The sequence below is a fragment of the Rutidosis leptorrhynchoides genome, chromosome 5 (assembly GCF_046630445.1).
Source record: "Rutidosis leptorrhynchoides isolate AG116_Rl617_1_P2 chromosome 5, CSIRO_AGI_Rlap_v1, whole genome shotgun sequence".
Taxonomy (NCBI): domain Eukaryota; kingdom Viridiplantae; phylum Streptophyta; class Magnoliopsida; order Asterales; family Asteraceae; genus Rutidosis; species Rutidosis leptorrhynchoides.
The window spans coordinates 449282179-449300157 of record NC_092337.1 but is presented as its reverse complement, the minus strand read 5'-3'; the positions used below and the strand labels follow the sequence as shown (position 1 = coordinate 449300157).

The 17979-nt window shown below is 31.7% G+C and overlaps 1 protein-coding gene across 1 annotated transcript in view; it reads left to right on the top strand.

Moving 5' to 3' along the window:
• Window positions 1-1842: 1842 nt before the first annotated feature.
• LOC139850147 (uncharacterized) overlaps window positions 1843-17979 on the top strand; it is a 115038-nt gene continuing 98901 nt past the window's right edge. The window contains exons 1-3 of the mRNA XM_071839736.1: window positions 1843-1868; window positions 2278-2332; window positions 2913-3008. Of these exons, the coding sequence (XP_071695837.1) occupies window positions 1843-1868; window positions 2278-2332; window positions 2913-3008 (177 nt within the window). The remainder of the gene's footprint in view (window positions 1869-2277; window positions 2333-2912; window positions 3009-17979) is intronic.

Here is a 17979-nt window from a genome sequence, read left to right as displayed (position 1 = left end):
GGTTTTATTCGGCATACCTATTAGAGCAAAGTTTTCCCACCTAAAGTCAACTTCTATTATGACATTTTTTTTCTTAGTCGTTTACTGTACAAATCCAATCTTGTCGGGCGTGGCTTTGATATCCCAGATCCGATTTATTTATCATGTACTCTGGATATCGAAGATATTCATCACAGTTTCTCCCACCAAATCATTGCTTATCTAGTGTGGAATCATATTGCCTCTTGGACCGATTATTCCCTGCCTCGGTGGAAAACAAGTGAAGATTCCTGGTTATGGATTGAAGTTGCTTTTCTGAACCGTAAGCTGATTATGGAAACAATATGCTTTGCCACACTTCGGAATCTTTGGCGCTTCAGGAATCAAGAGTTATTATTAAAAATATGGATGTTAAAAAGTGTCACTTTGTTGACTTTATTGTTTTTATTTCGTTTGACTGGCTTTTATTTGATTGGCTTTTAGCTAGATATAGAAAAGCTAAGAAAAACTAGAATTTATAAATGTTTAACTCGATGTCTTCAATGTAATTATTCTAGCTACTTGCTATTTTTTAATATATTATGTTGTCCAAAAAATGGTGTACCCATAAGTCAACCTTTTAGTAAAATTTCAATAGGTTATTTATTATATTTAGTGTTTTATAATTTGGAAGGTCAATTATAATAAAATAGAAATATTATTTATTATATTTACCTTTTTAATTGGAAAGGTCAACTAAAATTTAATAAACAAAACTGAAATGTTTAACATACATATTTTCTTTTAAAGACAAATGTACACATTTAACACAATTTTTTACACGAATATATATGATGTGGTGATTTGTACACTACTTTTAAATTTTAAATAAGAAAATGTTACTAAACAATTATCACACAAATAGTCAACTAGTCCTAATCGTATAGTTAAAGCTAATAGCAAGTCCAAATTCATTCCACATAGAACAGTTTAATTGAGATTTCGAAAACACTAATAATAATCCTAAGTTGATTGAGGGGTTTTAAGAAAGTGTTGATTAAACTAATATTAACCTAAGAGAGATTAACAAATAAGAGAAAACGTATCCACTCGATTGATCAACTCTTTGACATGGATTTTCCTTTTATACTTAGTTAAATATCAATGTCCAAAACATATGGTTTCATTCCGATTCGTCAATCTTCATAAAACCTCAATCAATTAAAGTTCATTAACTCGAAAAGGCGGCATCGAAGGGCCCAGAGTTATGTGAGAACTCGAAAAGTTGAGGAAGGTGTATTTTCCTGTTTGCGATAAGGCTTAGATCGCGAGGACGCGATCCGGTTAAAGTGGGGGAGTGTTGTAACATCCCAGATTTTTCACAGAGGAGGAACGACGTTTCAAAAGCTGGAACGACGTTCTAGAAGCCTAGAACGACGTTGTGTAACAAGGAAAAGCGTAAAAAGTTGAACATATCATTTTGGAGCAGTTTGGGGAACGACGTCCCATTAAGTGGAACGACGTTCCTGATCCTGGAACGGTGTTCCTGTTTCCAGACTGGAATTTTAAACACGTTTTTAAGGCTTGATTGAGGGGCATTTTGGTCAAATCATTTGTGTGTCGGTGTGGGTCCATTAAAATCGATCTAGATCTCATTTTGGATCTTATTTCACCCACACAAACACTCTCACTTATCTTAGAGAGAGAAACTCATATTTTAGAGAGAGAGCTTGATTCGAGGAAGAAGGAGTTGGAATCTCTTCAAGGTGCAAGAGTTAAGGTTGTTGCTCTCGTTCTTGGCTACAAATCGGTAGTAGTGGTAAGTTCTAATTCCGAATTTCATTTATTAATTTGATATTCAAGTTAGGGTTTGAACTTAATGTGATGAGAAACCGATTGATGCTCATGAAGTGAGTTGCTGTAGCTAGTAATTGGGTTTTAAACCCATTGTTGGTGGGTTTTGGGTTGGAAAACTAGTTGACCATGTTTGGGTCTAAATGTTAGTGTTAATCACTTGAAAGTGTGTAAACTAGTGATTTGTTGATGTTTGAACTCGTAAGTGTAAGGTTGAAAGCGTGTTTTGAAATGGGTCAAAATTAGGGTTTGTGACTTGATTTTGGGGAAGACAAGTGTTTAGCACTTGTGTTTTGGTCTAGTTGGCGTTATAGGATCATTTTCATTAGTTTTAGTGATTATTGGTTAGTTTGGAAACGGGTTGTGCTTGGAATGCAATTTGGTCAAAATCGCACTAAATGTCGATTTGGGTTGGTTTGTAATCCACCCTAATTGTGTTGTTTGTTTATGTGATAAATGGTATAGGTACATTCCATTGACGGATTGCGAAGTTGGTATTTGCATTCATCAAGGCGCTAAGGTGAGTGTAAATATATTATATGCATATGTATGCGTAGGATGGGTGTGGGAGGGGTGGAGTGATCCTTATCGAGGTTCACTTTACATGTGTGTGGGATGATGGACCCGTGAGTTTCGGGTCCACTTTGCGCATTTGTGCATTTTGGGCTACCCCCGTTTGCGTAGTGAATCTCGTGTGTTTTCGGTTTCACATTGGCGTGAGTAAGCCAATCCCGTTGATGTTGTTGAGGTGATTTGGAAAATAAATCGCGTGTCATTTCGGATTCACTAGGGCGCGTATGGTTTCGGCCAACCCTATTGTCGGATGAATTGGGGTAGTGAATCGTGTGTGGTTTAGGATTCACTAGGGCGCATGTGGTTTCGGACATATATATATATATATATATTGTTGTGTTGTAGCTAAGCCTGCGGATTTGACATGGTGATACGTAGCGTATAACTTGCTTAGTTATAAGTGGGCATGGTATGTGTTTATTGCTTGTGTTAGTGATACGTATTCATTTTATGCATATGTAAGGATATAGTATATTTACATTCACTAAGCTTTATAGCTTACCCTTGCGTTGTTTATATTTTTATAGATTCGCAAGAAAGAGGTGGCAAGGGTAAGCACGAGGACTAGTGGATTATTGCAACTTGCTTTAGAAGACTTTGCTTTGGATTTGACTTGGGATTGGGTAGTGCATTTCCAATCACCATGCTCGGTCTTATGTTGGAATTTAAACGCTTTGGGTCGAAAGTGTCTTTAGTTATGTTAAACGGGTCTTGGGTTGTTATGCCCATTTTGACACTTGGAATTATGGATTGAATAAATTAAAGTTGTTTAAACTTGTCGGGTATTGGAAGTGATTTGAAAACATATATTGTGGTGTCGTGTTATTCATATTAATGTGTTGTATAAAAGAAAGAAAAAAAAAATCGGGTCGGTATAATGACGGCTTAGGTCATTACATTGGATGTCCGAGACTAGTTTTGGGCAACTAGCTTTTTTATTACCGAATACGCAGTCATTGCGATTATTCCAAATGAAATAGCTCGTGACCCATATAATTGCATGCTAAATTGTCGAGCCCAAGGAAGTGTTGAAGTATGGATTTGAGCCTTTGGATAGTTCAGAAAGGTTGGAGATGTTAAGGTTGTCAAGATTCCACCATTTACGGATCCTCTCCCAAATTTTGACGGAGAATTTACACGATAAGAGTGTGTGTGGTGGAGTTTCGATTTTCATCGTCACAAACCGAGCATCTTGTTGAGTGAAGGTCTATACCGCATTTGTCAAGCTCGGTTCTAACAAGGAGTTTATTTTGTTTGGCACGCCAAATGAATATTCCAAATTTTTGAGGTAGTAACTGATTGTTTAGGGTCGGTTCTGGTGTCGTTCGGTTTAAGCTGATGAGATTTCATTTAGAATGTTAAAAAGTGAGCTGGTTGAAAATGTACCATTATTGCTATATTTTCATTTCCACTCATCACTGTTGTTCCCGGTGAAAGGACAGGTTGCTAACTTTTCCATGAGATTTTCGAGCTGGGATTTGGATCTCCATTTTGGTTCTGAAGACTGCCCATTTAAATAAGTTTAGATTTTCAGTCCATGTAACACGGTCTGCAATCAATGCATCTTTTCTGGTTCCATGTCTATATAATCTTGGAAAAGAGTCTTTTAATGGGAGTTCGCCACACCACTTGTCGGACCAAAAACTTGTTTGCATTCCTTTACCTATACACTTAACAAAAGCGTTAGAATTATAAAATATAATATATTTAATTTTAGGTGTAGGTGTATCTAGATTTATGTACTCGTAATTGAATTATAAAAAGATATCAAACATAAATGCTAGCTTATTCGGTTAAAGTAAAGCCCAGATAAAAATTATACGATACAAAGACCGGTAATTCAGCCCAAATAATCAAATGTATTAGGTTATGTTTCACCAAAGTACAAGTCTTACACCATGATTATTAAGACATTGACCTTTTATTAATTTAATCAACTGTCCATTTCAATTACCGGTTAAGATAGATGGTATCAATGGCGAAGCTATTGATTTCAAATGAATGGTGCCATAAAATAATATTGTAACGTAACAAATTGCAAAAAATTTAATTGACAATTCCCAGTTAATAGAAAAACTGTTAAAAGTATTTGCATTTGAAAGTTCATCCTCACTAGACGAAACTTTTCGTTTTACAAATCTATCTAGCGTGTCTTCATCTCTATATGATCAATATCCATCAAATAAATAGAATGTACAAATACATAAATAAATAATACATGCTATAAACTAGAAATATCGAACTAAATTAATTATAAAACCTAATGTTCAATACACCTTAAGATTCTACATTGTAATATAATAATTAAAAACTTAAAAAAAAAAAAAAAATTACCTCCACGAAATATAAGAATTTTTGATAGTCTCTTTTGCTTCTGCTGTTGCCAATTTGCGATAAAATGATCTCTATTGGAGAAGTTGTGATGTGGTCCAACGGTTGGTGGCCTATCTCCTTTAGGAGATGTCAGGAGATCGACCCCCTCAGGTGATCCACTCGATGTTCACACAAAAAAAAAAAAGATCTCTATTGGGGAATGATATAGATAGATATTTTGAGTATGTTATATCTTAATATAATAAATTATAAAGGCCATATCTTTTGAATAAGCTGGTCTCATTATTTAATATTAAAAATTGGGGTGTGCGTTATAATATACGGAGTAATTTCAATATATACTAATATGTACCCAACATTTGATCGTTTCTTTACAAAATCACCCTAAACGACATTTAACCAGCTTTATAAAAAACGGGATTATCACCAAAATGCCCAAACCAATTCCCATTTTTGCGATGTAGCCCAAAAAAGAAAATTACCAGATTACCCTCGCAAGACGCAAGATGTCTTGCGCCTTGCGTCCTTGCGCCTGGGGGTGTCCGTATTTTGATATTATGTGCATCATGCACATATTTTGATATTTCTCGGGGACGCAAGGACGCAAGAAGGCTCTTGCGTCCTTGCTTGAGACGACCCGTCCTAATCCATAAGGACGAATACAATAACATATGATTACATTGCGAGGTATTTGACCTCTATATGATACATTTTACAAACATTGCATTCGTTTTAGAAGACAAACTTTCATTACATCGAAAGTTGACAGGCATGCATACCATTTCATAATATCCATCTATAAATGACCTAATCTGTTATTTAATTAATCATAATCTTTATTGAACTCAACGACTTGAATGCAACGTCTTTTGAAATATGCCATGAATGACTCCAAGTATTATCTTTAAAATGAGCAAATGCACAGCGGAAGATTTCTTTCGATCCTGAGAATAAACATGCTTTCAAGTGTCAACCAAAAGGTTGGTGAGTTCATTAGTTTATTGTAATCAATTATTTTTATAATTTTAATAGACCACAAGATTTCATATTTCAATTTCTCATAAACATCATGCATGCATATAGCCATCTGCATAAAAAATCATTCATATGGATTGAACACCTGGTAACCGACATTAACCATAATGCATAGAATATCCCCACAGACATCAACGTCTGTATAATAATAATCTTGAAGTACTAAAGCCATCCATAGACATGAATGAGAGTTGCTAGGCCAAATAGATCTATCTTTAGGATTCGCGTCAATTAGGGGCCATTTCCCTAATTCTTAGGTTACCAGACTTGAAGGGCGATATTCGATTTCGATAATCCAACCATATAATGTAGTTTCGATTACTTGTGTCTATTTCATCAAACATTTATAAAAGTAGCGCATGTATTCTCAGTCCCAAAAATATATATTGCAAAAGCATTTAAAAAAGGAGTAATGAAACTCACAATACTGTATTTCGTAGTAAAAATACATATGACGACATTGAACATGTGCAAAGTTGGCCTCGGATTCACGAACCTATATTAAGTATATATATTTATATATTGGTCAATATCTGTCTAACAATTTAGGTTAAGTCGTAGTATATCACAATCCTAATGCTCGAGACTAATATGCAAAAGTCAACAAAAGTCAACTTGACCCAAAATAACTTCCAAAATCTATACATGATTATTATATAACTTAAATATAGTCGTTTTATATATTTAAATATATTTAACAGATTTTATTAGAGTAAATAATATAAATCATTTATTAATAAATAAAAATTTATATTAAAATTTATATATAATAAAAATATACTTTTATATATCTTAAGCAATAAATATCATAAAAATATAGTGGTATGTATTATTACTGTAATTATATTATATGTGGTAAATTATCTTTGTATCACATATTCATTTGATAAAATAATATTGATAATAATAATAATAATAATAATAATAATAATAATAATAATAATAATAAGTAAAAGTTGTATTATTTTGTAATAATAATAGTTATTATTATTCTACTAATAATAATAACAATGTTTATATTTACTAATGATGATATTAATTATGATAAAATGATAATTCTAATCATGATAATTTTAATAATAACGATACTTTTTAATTATAACAGTAATAATAATATTTTATAAAAATAATAATTCTATTCAAAATGATAATTTTTAATAATAATAATAATACTAAAATGATAATAATAATAATGATATTTTATAATAACAATGATATTTCTATTAAAAATGATAATTTTAGTAAAAATGATAGTTTTAATATTAATAATACTTTTAATAATAATAATGATAAAAATAATGAAAACGATATTTTTATCTAAATCAATATCTTATAATATTTTAATTTCATCATGATGCTTATACTCGTTATTTCCCAATCGATTTGTCTAATAGCTTTTAGTCCTCTTTTATATCGCATTCATGATAATAATGACAATCATAATAATTAGATGATACTAATATTAGTTTTAATGATAACGATACTAATAAGGATTATAATAATTTTAATGATAATACTAATAATTATAATAATAATAATGATAATGATAATATTAATAATAACCTTAATGATAATAACGATAGTAATAATAATAACAATAACAATTTTTAATAATAATACTTATATTAATAATGATAATAATAATAATAATAATAATAATAATAATAATAACAATAATAATAATAATAATAATATTAATAATAATAATTAGATAATAATAATAACGACGATAATAACGACGATAGTAATAATAATCATTTTAACAATAATAATACTAAAATTAATAATAACTGAGTTGACCATATCTTTTAAACCGTTCATCGAAATCATACGCTTTCTAAATGAAAAGTTATTAATTTTTCACCAGCTTTCCAACGACATGCATATCATATATCTTATCTTAGTAGCATACGTATTAAATTCATGATCTATCATAGACTATTTAATGATGAAATTAAACATAGAAGCATGCACAATAATATATACTGGAGCACTAGTCAGGGATACACTATTAATATATAAAAGTAAAGATATGAGTGCTTACGTATCAATATTGTGATTCAATATTGCAGAAAAGTACGTAGACGCAACGGAGATGACAAACACTTGTTTGACCTCACGAGTTATACCCCCGAATCATACCCATAACCTCCATAGCTATAACCCATAATTTCCTTAGCTTTATCTCACTCGCAAAAACCCGTTTTGTACTAATTCGCTAGTAACCTCGTCGTAGTATTTTATGTAAATACTTAATAATATTAATAATAATAATAATATGATTAATAATAATCATATTAATCTTAATAATAATAATAATACTATTAATATTAATATATATAAGGAGAGTAAAGAGAATGATTGATGAAATATGAAATGAATTCGGTACCAGACTTCGCGTTTTATAGAACCTGACTTATCCAACCACCCCATGCGATCGATTGGGACTCAAGGCATACAGCCATGCGATCGCATGGCCTCCTGTATCCAGCCTGGTTCCTTTGTATTACTCTGCCGACATCCGATTTATATTATTATATATATAATATATTTAATTTATATAATTAATTATATATTATATTATATTTATGTACATAGTTAACTTATGGTTTTAGTTCCAATAATTTATACGTTGACGCTCGACTTATGTCCCAATTCCGGTTCCTCAAAAGTGTTTTTGTATGCTAAGAAAACTGGCACTCTACGTTACGCGACAAGTACCTTTATAAATAACTAGATTCAAAACATCGATAAACTGTATCCTTTAAAATATAACTTGTACATTTGAGTGTCATGGTCATTTGCTTCTATAAATTGACGTCTCATTATATATACATATGATAATATAATTTTTAAATCAAAACGTTTTGTATCTAATTAATATTATATTAAACCTCTTTGTAAAGTATATATATATTTATACTTATATTTTAAAAAATATAAATTCGTACATAACGTATGTAATTAAAATATCTATTTAATAATATAATATTTGGTTTTTCAAAACTATTTATATTTCAAAGTTCGTTTTAAATTTGTTTAGAAAATAGTATAACACGCATCGTTTACACTTTAAAACTTAATTTGATATAATTCATTTATGCGCCAACGTTTATTTTTAACACCTTACAAGTTTTAAAACACGTTTTTGTTTCTTTTTATTTCGATCTATATTTTATTGAATCATGGATCATTGTTATGGATAATTTGTCAAAAGGTTTCTAGAAAGGTTCTAAAATTCAGGATAACGTTAAAACCTTTATCTTTATTATAATGGCTCAGTAAATGAATTGTCAAAAGTGGTTCTAGAGATTTATAAAGTTATATTCATTTTTAAAGAAGACGTGACACTCTATTAGTTATATATAATTCTTAAGATTTATAACAATAAAAGGTAATGATAATAACTTTAATAATATATATCTAGACATATCGTAAAATGTGATAACCTTTCGAATATATCGTAATACGTTTTATATCTTTGAAACTATATATATATATATATATATATATATATATATATATATATATATATATATATATATATATATATATATATATATGTGTGTGTGTGTGTGTGTGTGTGTGTGTAAATTTTATAATATAAAGCTTAAATTAAGTTTTATATACATATTCAAATTACATTATAAAACGTTGTAGTAACAAGGTTCTTTTTAGATTGAAAACGTTCTCATACATTTGAAATTAAATCAAATAACTATTATAACGTTTATTCTTCTAAAACTAATTATATTCAAATCGCATAATCTATTACTAGAACTTATGTTTATTTTAAATCCTTATAAGTTTGTATTAACTTGGTTAATAAATCAAGTGTTACTATATCTATTAATTGTATTCAAAACCACTTATATATAAGCTCAATATACTTTGTCTATATATATATATATATATATATATATATATATATATATATATATATATATATATATATATATATATATATATATATTAACACGTTTCACATAACACGTTTTATTACGTAGACGTTTATCTAAAACGAATAAGTATAACATTATACATTTAATATTTTGCTAACGTTTACAAGTCATAAAATAGGTTTCCTAATATATTTACATGACAATCAAAACGTTTAATGTTTTGTTAATATTTCTCAATTTAATAATCACACATATGTATATATTCGTACATATCTATTTACACATAATTATTCGTGAATTGTCAAGAGCAGTCGAAGGGTAATTGATTACATGAATATAGTTCAAAGTTTTTTAGATTTCAACATTACAGACTTGCTTATCCTGTTGGAAATATTTAATCATATAAAGATAAAGTTTAAATTTGGTCGGAAATTTCCGGGTTGTCACAATACCTACCCGTTAAAGAAATTTCGTCCCGAAATTTGATTAGGATGGTCATGGCTGACAATAAGTATGTTTTCATGACGCATATGAGCTGATAAATAGAGTTTTATCATCATTGAGTAATATGGATAAAATAATTTGATTACACGAAGAGTATAAGTGAAGCTATCACAAAAGAGTGAAATGGGTAAATGTAGATTCGTCAAATCTTTTGACGTAGATAGGATTGATTTCCGGAGTTCAAGGGATTTAGAGAAAATCTTCGTAATAAGATTTGATTCTTTGGTAATTAAGGAAATTAGAATCCTCTTCGGTTAATTGCAATGACCTGTCTCAATTGCTCTGTCTGCTATTTCACTATAAATCCACTCTCTTCGTTTCCTTATTTCCACCACTCACCTTCTATTCCTCCTCCCTCAATTCATAATTTAAAGCATTCATCAATATGCTTCATCCAGTTATGCTTCTTGATATATTCCTAACTTTCATATTTGTCATTCTTCTTTTTCATCTACCGCCAGAAGAATCTATTTACTTCTACTATACTCTTGGTTTTATAGTGTTTTTAGTTCTCCCGTGTCTTTATATTGCTATATGCATTGATATAAATGGTTTGTAATTTCTGGGTTGTTGTTGGGCTTTATATCTTCCCTTATATTTCAAAGTCCCTGCTTCTGTCTTCTATAATCATTGTCATCCATAATTAATGCTCTCTCCTATTTGCTGCGATTTATACTCCAATTTCTATTTCGGAGCTTCATTCTTTTGTTTTCTCTTCTTACCATTAAGCACCACATGTAATGGTCCAGAATTCGTAGATATGAATTTCGAAATGGGCATAGTTAATGTTCTAAGAAGAAAATTGTAATGACATGATCTTGATTTGTCAAATTACCAGAATATCCGGAAAAATAGAACTATCACGAGGATATGTTCTTAATAGGTTTGGAGATTAAGTAGAATGTAAGAGTCGTGTAACATGGCACATGATGACGTTATGATCTGTGAATCATCAAGTTCCATTTAGAAACTCAACATGACTTACTGTAATATAATCACGTTGATCAAGTGTCATTATATTATACTAACTCATGCTTCAGTTCCCAACGCTTCTTCAAAAACATTCATATTTTAAACTCAAAGGTTTTCAGAGTAAAGAAACTAAACAGTTTCCTTTATGATGTAATACAGATAGCGTGAAGAGATAATTGATTTCTGATAAGAATAGTTATGAAGATATCCTCAGAAATATTGAGGATATTTATAATGAAAGATATGATGATATCTTAGAATTTCTAATATCGTTGGATGATGAAGAAGATTTGTTCGTAAAGGTTTAGAGTCAGGAGCAAGGTATTCGTTAATGAATTCAGCAGATACTAAATCATTTGGATTCTTTGAAGGCAGGTTTAGTCTTTGTGATTTGTCCACAACCTCCTTCATGGTTTGCTCAATCCGTTTTCCAGTTCCAAACATTCTATTTTTATGAGCTTTGCCAACATACTATTCTTTATCATCAAACTTTTGACTGTTAAGTCGTTTACAGTTTTTGCTGCTTCATCAGCATTTTTCAAAATTTCGAGAACTAGTTCGCAATTTTTGGTGTTTTTCAGAAACTTCACATTCGAAGTATGTAAGTCTTGGAGATAGACGTTATATGTATATATATAATTATTGACGTAGAACTGCTGCGAAATTCGAGAATAATGATGTAAGCTTTTTGGTATAGCTACTACCATTATAAGATGTAGATGAGTACATGATAGGGTTTCAATGAATAAGTATAGCGATTTTTTGGAGAGGCTTAAAGATCAATGAAGTTGTTGGTAAGTTTACTGCTAATGTGGCGAGATATAAAAGGTTTCCCGATAACAATGATGAAGGGGTAATCGTTATAATAAAGCTTATTCGAATGAACAATTGAAGTTGATTTGCTGGAGCTGTGACAAAACTGTCTACTTTGAAAAGGGATTGGAAAGTTATTTTTGGTAATAAATGCCAAAGGATCTGACACGGATACGTGTTAAACTATGACTTTGGTTTCGAGAGTTTTTCAGGTGCATAACTGTGGGTAACACGTGGTTGGATCATCATCTCGATTGTTCATTATTTGAAGTGTCTTCAGGAATTTTGAAGGGTTTGATCGTAGATTGTCTTCATTAATATACATATGATGTTCCAGAATTTTGAACGATAAGAATATCTTTCTAGGTTTTGTGAACAGAAGTGGTGTTCTAACACAGTTTTGAAGTCAAAGTATAGTTTTGAAAGATGTAGGAATCTAAGAGTGATGTCTTCTGTTAAATCTTGACTTGGATTTTGATTTGTCAAAATCAGAATATGTAATTAAATTTGAATGAGAATAGTTGTTTTGATTTCTATGAAAGAATGTATATTGTTGTGAAAGTATAGAGTATGATTTGCTGAATCAGAATCTAAGAATGTAACATATTAATTGTGAATTTATATATCTCTCGGGTATTACCTACCCGTTAAAAGTTTCACAAATAATCTTTTGTACGAGAGAATTTTATTACAATTTTTATGAAAATATTAATATGTATATTTTCTTCAAATGTAATACAAATTTAATGAGTTAATATCATATTAAGCTCATTTGATTTTCAGCTGGAACTAGAAATGAGTAATCTCTAAAACTTTAGAAATTTCTTAATCTTCGTGGATTATCACTTCAATGTAAATGAAATTATGAATCAATACTTCATTATTCATTTTTATTGATATTTACTCGGTGAATGATGTTGGTGTTCGTGAGATTCTTGTGAACTTTGCAAGGTACGAATGATGTTGTCTAGAAAGTTTCTAGTATATCGAAAGTGTAAAATCTAATATGTAATTGAATAATACACTTAGTTTAATATGAAACAGAATTCATTGGATTTGAAACAGAGATTGTAGTTAACGGTGGTTAAGTTGTTAACGAAAAATGTACATCATAGCATATTAGTAACATGAATTAACCGAGTAGTATCTACCAGTTAAAATTCACTTGTAATAGCTTAGTACGAAAAGATATATTATGGTTTCCAAAAAATTATATATATATATTATATAAATTCTTTGGAAATAATGAGTTATTACTCCATAACTCGTTATTTCAATATACTTATTGATGATTGTGTTGTCGATATCATTGGTGGTTATGTAATTGGTGGAGCTTGTAGTGCTACAGGTGTTGCTGGTGTTGGTGATACTGATGGTGATGCTAGTCCTGACGATGCTGAGGGTATTGTTGATGCTGCTGGTATAACAAGTCTAACATATAAATCACGCACCATTCTTGTCAGGGTTTCTACCCTTCCTTCTATCATTTTGGTTCACTTACCTGATTTAGGGTTAGGGCTAGAATAGATAATCTTTAAGACTTTAGAGATTACATAATCACGGCAGGATGTTTTTCCAATGAAGTTATGAATCAATACTTCATTGGTTATTGTTGTTGGTACACCTTGGTATCTACAGTTGTTAGGTCCCCGAGAAGGAGTAAAACGTGTTTCCCTAGCCTTAAGGAGGATCCTTTATACGAGGGCTATATAAAGGATCCAAGGCTCCCTAGATTAGTTAATATTAGCCACCGATTTGTAATGTATTCAAGAGAGCCGTGGAATATAGTTGACTTGTTTGACTAATGCTCTCTACATTCATGTGGTTAATTGTTCACATTCATGGTATTCATGAGATATAGGATCCTACAATTAGTATTAGAGCTTATGCCTTCATCACATGAAGGAGATCATTATGAATATTATAAATGTTTTCCCTTCACCTTCAAAACCTTCAAACCAGAACATATACATCTTCAAACCTTCAACCTCAAACCTTCAAACCTTCATCATCTTCATCATGAAGATATGAAGATCTTCAAAAAATTTCGAAAAATTTTCGAAAATTTTTCGGACATAACTTTTTAACATTTACCGAATCGAATCAAAACACAAACACAATTAATTGAGATTCAACCGAAACGGAATCTCAATTATCGAATCTCATAATTTTCACCGAAACTTATTCAAATCACTAACACAAATCCATAAACACAAATTCGCAAATCACAACAACAATCACATATAATTATCAATTATCATTTCAGATTCATTAATTCACATTCAGATTCATGTGAGCTCAGCTACAGTACCGAATATTCAAAAGCTCAAATAATCAAATTGTTCCTTGATGATTATCATTACAACTTGTGATCAGAAACATGAATCCTAATTGAATCCTAAATCTCGTGCATCATCAATTGCTATAAACAACAACAATTCGATTGATATTATGTTGTTCTTCGAGCTACAGCACCATCGCGATGAAGTTGAGGCTTCTGGATTATTACAGCAACTTATGGATCGAATTGAACAGAGATTTTGATTCCTCCTCATCCATTAGTGCTTCGTGATTATTCAATCCGAGTTCAAATTCATTGAATAATCTCATATCTTCAAGTCAACGGATGAAGAGCTTTCGGCCAACAATTTGATTGAGATGATTCATGATGTTTCTGGTTAATCAGTTGATTGACGAGTGTTAAGGAGTTCATTTGAAGAGTTTTTCATGAACAAATCAACAGCTGAATCGTACTATAATTCGTGTTTCAATTTTGAGTTCATGCAGGTTTCATGGACTGCTCATCGATGGATCTGATATGTGTAGTTGTTTTGGATCAAGTGCCTTCACCATTCATGTTAGTCGCTGCATTTGAAGGTGTTTGCAATCAATTTCTAGCATCAATTTCTATGAAACTGGATTTTGGCGATTTGGTGTTCATGTATCTCGATGAAGGCAGATATGAACACATTCGGTAAAGTTCAGTTATTAATTCGGTATTTGGACATGATTTTGATTCGGTATCGTATTATGAATCTGATTCGGTATATGGCACTTGTTTTTCATTCGGTATAATGGATTGATTCTATTTTGGTATCTCATTCGGTATATGATTTTGATGATTATTCGGTAGAGCTTCGGTAGATTGATTTTGATTTGGTATCTGAATATGGATGATGGCAGTTAATAATTCGGTACCAGTTTCGTTATGAATTTGGACATTAAGGCCTATCTTTTCAGATTGGGCCTACCGAATCTGCATATGCTTTATTGGGCCTTTGTCACCAGAGTGTGTTACTTGGGCTTACCGAATAGTTACTGAATCTGCATATGCTTTATTCACAGTCCACTTACCAAATTATTATGTGTATGTTACACTTTTAGTCCCTGATAGTTTCAAGGATTTTTCAATCTCAATCCTTTACTGAATCTGGCTACAAAATTGACAATTTTGGCCCCTTACAGAATGTCAGATTTTCAAGGATGGTCCTTTACCAAATCTAGACCTCCAAAGCTTATTTTTCCGATATTTTTGAGGCTCAGATTCACACGGCTTTTCTCATACGCGTTCTATACGATATTTTGGAGATTTGCCGAGCACGTCAACCATTTTATACAATGACGCTCTTATTTCGTACGATATTCATGCGAGCATCATTGTGGGGGAGATATGTAAATGGTTGATATGCGTGTGACTTCTATACATGTACAGTATAGGACTCGGACTTCAAAGAAAGAATTGTTTGTTTTGAAAGTTCCATATTCATGATAGCTTTGGATTGATCTGTTCGATAGAGTTTTTCCTCATATTGAGCAAGTTGCGCTTTCATTTGAAAAGACTCTTTTGACAACGAAGAGATTTCAGAGTTCTTTTCAATGATGGTGTTTTCCAATTGAATAATTTTCTTGTTTAGCTTTGAAAATGTGGGTTCATGTTGAGTTTTCAAATCAGAAAGATCTTTTTCTAGAAATTGAACTTTTTCTGCAAGTCGTTCCGATTTTAGACGATAATCTGTCCTTTCGACCTTAATCGGATGAGCTGATTTTTTAAGATCTTCCAACTCAGTTTCCGTGGAGCTGAGTTGGACAGTCAATCTTTGCAATTCCGATTGTAATTTAGATGAAGATGGTTTGGTCTCAAAAAGTTTGATTTTATCTTTTAAAACCTTGTTTTCAGATTTTAAACCTTTGACTTCTTTTGACATTGAGACCAAATTCTTCATCATATCATTTTGCACTTTGATAAAATCAGGTGGAATGTCAGATGATTGTACCTCATTATCAACAGATGCTGAGTCAGAATTCTCCATTGCTTCCATAGCTTTGATGAGCTTAGTCACCTTGCAAACATTTGCATGTTCAACCTCTGAATCTGAATCGTCGGTCCAGTTAAACCAAGTTTCATCAACCGATTTCAGCTCTCCCCCAGTTTCTACAATCTTAGCCATCAACATTTTCTTCTTGTAGTAAGCTGCATCCTTCTTCTTAGGCATCTTGCACTCACCATAGTAATGACTAGCTTTGCCACAATTGAAACAGATTAAATCATCCTTCTTGGAATCATCAGCACGTTGTTGTTGTTTTGATTGATCAGCTTTCTTGTAGTACGAGGAAGATGACGAATTCTTGCGTTGATTGCTTGATTTGTCTTTGAACTTGTATTTATTCAAGGCTTTTGTGAAAATGGCTGCCATCTTGACTAATTCAAGGTGAGAATCATCAACATCAGATAGATTCAACTCTTTAGAATCAGTTGATTCTTCAACAAGCACTTTCTTGGACAAGCTTTTGGAAGTCGTAAATGATTTGCTCTTCTTTTTGGTAGTGAGAGCAAGAGGATCACTTGGAGATGACTCTTTCCTTCCTTCTTGAAGTTCAGACACTTCAGGTTGGTAATGCATAAGAACTCCAACAAGCTCATGAATAGTCAACTTGTCAATCTCTTTGGTTGATCGAACAATGGTTCCATAAAGAAGCCAATCAACATTGAGCTTTTTGAGAAATTTCATGTTGACTTCAGCATTTACTTTTATGATCTTGCACCTTTTTAACTCATTGAGAACACCATTGAAACGACGGTAGGTATCCTTGAGTGGTTCATCAGGTTCCTGCTTAAAATCTTCATAAAATCCTAGAGCCTTATTTAGTTTAGTAACATCGGACATGTCATAACCTTCTTGCTGTCGTTTGATCTCATCCCATATATCTTTTGATGTTGTGTTTCTATCAACATTTTCAAACAACTCATACGGGATATCTTGCATAACAATGTTCTTTGCCTCTATGTCACCCTGAGCTCTCTCACATTTATCACCAGAAAGTTCATAGACTGGAATTGGCATACCAGTATCCGGATGATAATCTACAACTGGACCATCTCTCAGAGAAGCCCATATGTACTTTGCTTTCTCACCCTTGTAGTCTATGTACTGAGTGATACGGTGAAGCCACTGAGTGTACTTGCCATCAAATAACACTGGAGGACGGGAATCTGATACATTGATCAAAGTATCTTGAGTAGACATCTTGAAAAATGAGGTAGATTCGGTAAAGATCCAGTATTGCTCAAATCTAAGATGAAAAATCACAACAATCTAACACAAATGTCAGATTCAGTAACTGATTCGGTACTGTAGCAGATTCGGTACAGATTATGTATTGTAGTAGATTCGGTAAACCAGATTCTGTATCAGAAACTGATCAGAAATACAAATAACACACCCAGATTCGGTAACCATAAGATTTGTAACCTGAGAACACTTAAAACCAATGAATTAAGTGATACCGAGATCCTGATTCGGTATATGACTCGGTAGTCAGATTCTGTATGAATTTGAATTCAAACACAATTCAATTCCTTTGAATTAGATTCAGTAACCTTGCTGCACAAGGAAACAAGTTAGTATCACACAAAATATCAAAGATACCGAATGTATAGGATACCGAATGTCAACTGTAGCAGTTGACAATACCGAGTCTAAGTATGAAAACTTAGAATTCAAACGAATCCTTTCTCAAATCACACCAATTAGCT